General features: G+C 44.3%; 1 protein-coding gene across 1 annotated transcript; it reads right to left on the minus strand.

Annotated features, from left to right (window-relative positions):
- Positions 1-233: 233 nt before the first annotated feature.
- Positions 234-692, minus strand: LOC143571780 (uncharacterized). Its single transcript, XM_077057117.1, has one exon. The coding sequence runs from the start codon at positions 690-692 to the stop codon at positions 234-236; it is 459 nt and encodes a 152-aa protein (XP_076913232.1).
- Between the last annotated feature and the right edge of the window lie 380 nt (positions 693-1,072).

Consider the following 1,072-nt stretch of genomic DNA (forward strand, 5'->3'; position numbering starts at 1 on the left):
TTATATTTTTTTTTGGATTTTGTTGGTTTTATATATTTTTATTATTTTTTTATTTATAAATGAAAGACAAACAGAATACCCTCAAAATCAACTGCTCGAATGGAGATTGAGTACGAGCGGCTTCAATCTGGAGGATCCTTAAAAACAAAAATAAAAAACAGATAAACAAAACTCGGGCTGCCTCCCGAGAGCGCTTGGTTTAACGGGTCCTCAGCCTGACCCCTCTCTCACTTCTAACCCAAATATATTGTAAGGCGCAAAACCTCGCCTTCCTCCATGCTCGCCTTCTCACCAATGTAGTGCTTCAGACGGTGACCATTAACTTTGAAGCTCCCATTTTTGTCTTCAATTTCTATTGCTCCATACAGGAAAACTTCCTTAACTGTGTATGTTCCAAACCATCGGGACTTAAGCTTTCCCGGAAATAATTTGAGTCGGGAATTAAACAAGAGTACGGCGTCCCCACACTTGAACTGTTTATCACCTCTCAATTTCCTATCATGCAGCTCTTTGGTCTTCAACTTATAATTATACGAGTGTGCATAAGCATGATCACGGAGCTCCTCTAATTCATGTATCTGATGGAAACGGTTATCTCCAGCAGTCGAAAGATCAAGGTTAACTGTTTGAAGCGCCCAAGAAGCACGGTGCTCCAACTCAACAGGCAAATGACAGGTTATCCCATAAATCATTCGAAACGGTGTGGAACCGGTCGGAGTTTTGTACGCTGTACGGAAAGCCCACAAAGCATCATCTAATTTGTCGGACCAATCCTTTCGGTTTAGCCCAACCGTCTTCTCAAGAATGCGTTTAATGCCCCGGTTACTCACTTCCACTTGTCCACTGGTCTGTGGGTGGTAGGCAGTCGCAAGGCGATGGGTGAGCCCATAGAGTTGCAACGCCTTCTCCATCTGCGCGTTGCAGAAGTGAGTGCCTCGATCGCTGATCAAGGCTTTCGGTACACCAAACCGAGAGAAAAGAGTTTTTAGAAATCTCACTACAACTCGGGCGTCGTTAGTGGGCAAGGCTTTGGCTTCGACCCATTTGGAGACGTAATCAACCGCCACGAGTA

The sequence above is a fragment of the Bidens hawaiensis genome, unplaced genomic scaffold (genome assembly GCF_021521415.1).
Source record: "Bidens hawaiensis isolate Kalapana, Puna unplaced genomic scaffold, B.hawaiensis_p1.1 tig00025576_1, whole genome shotgun sequence".
Taxonomy (NCBI): Eukaryota; Viridiplantae; Streptophyta; class Magnoliopsida; order Asterales; family Asteraceae; genus Bidens; species Bidens hawaiensis.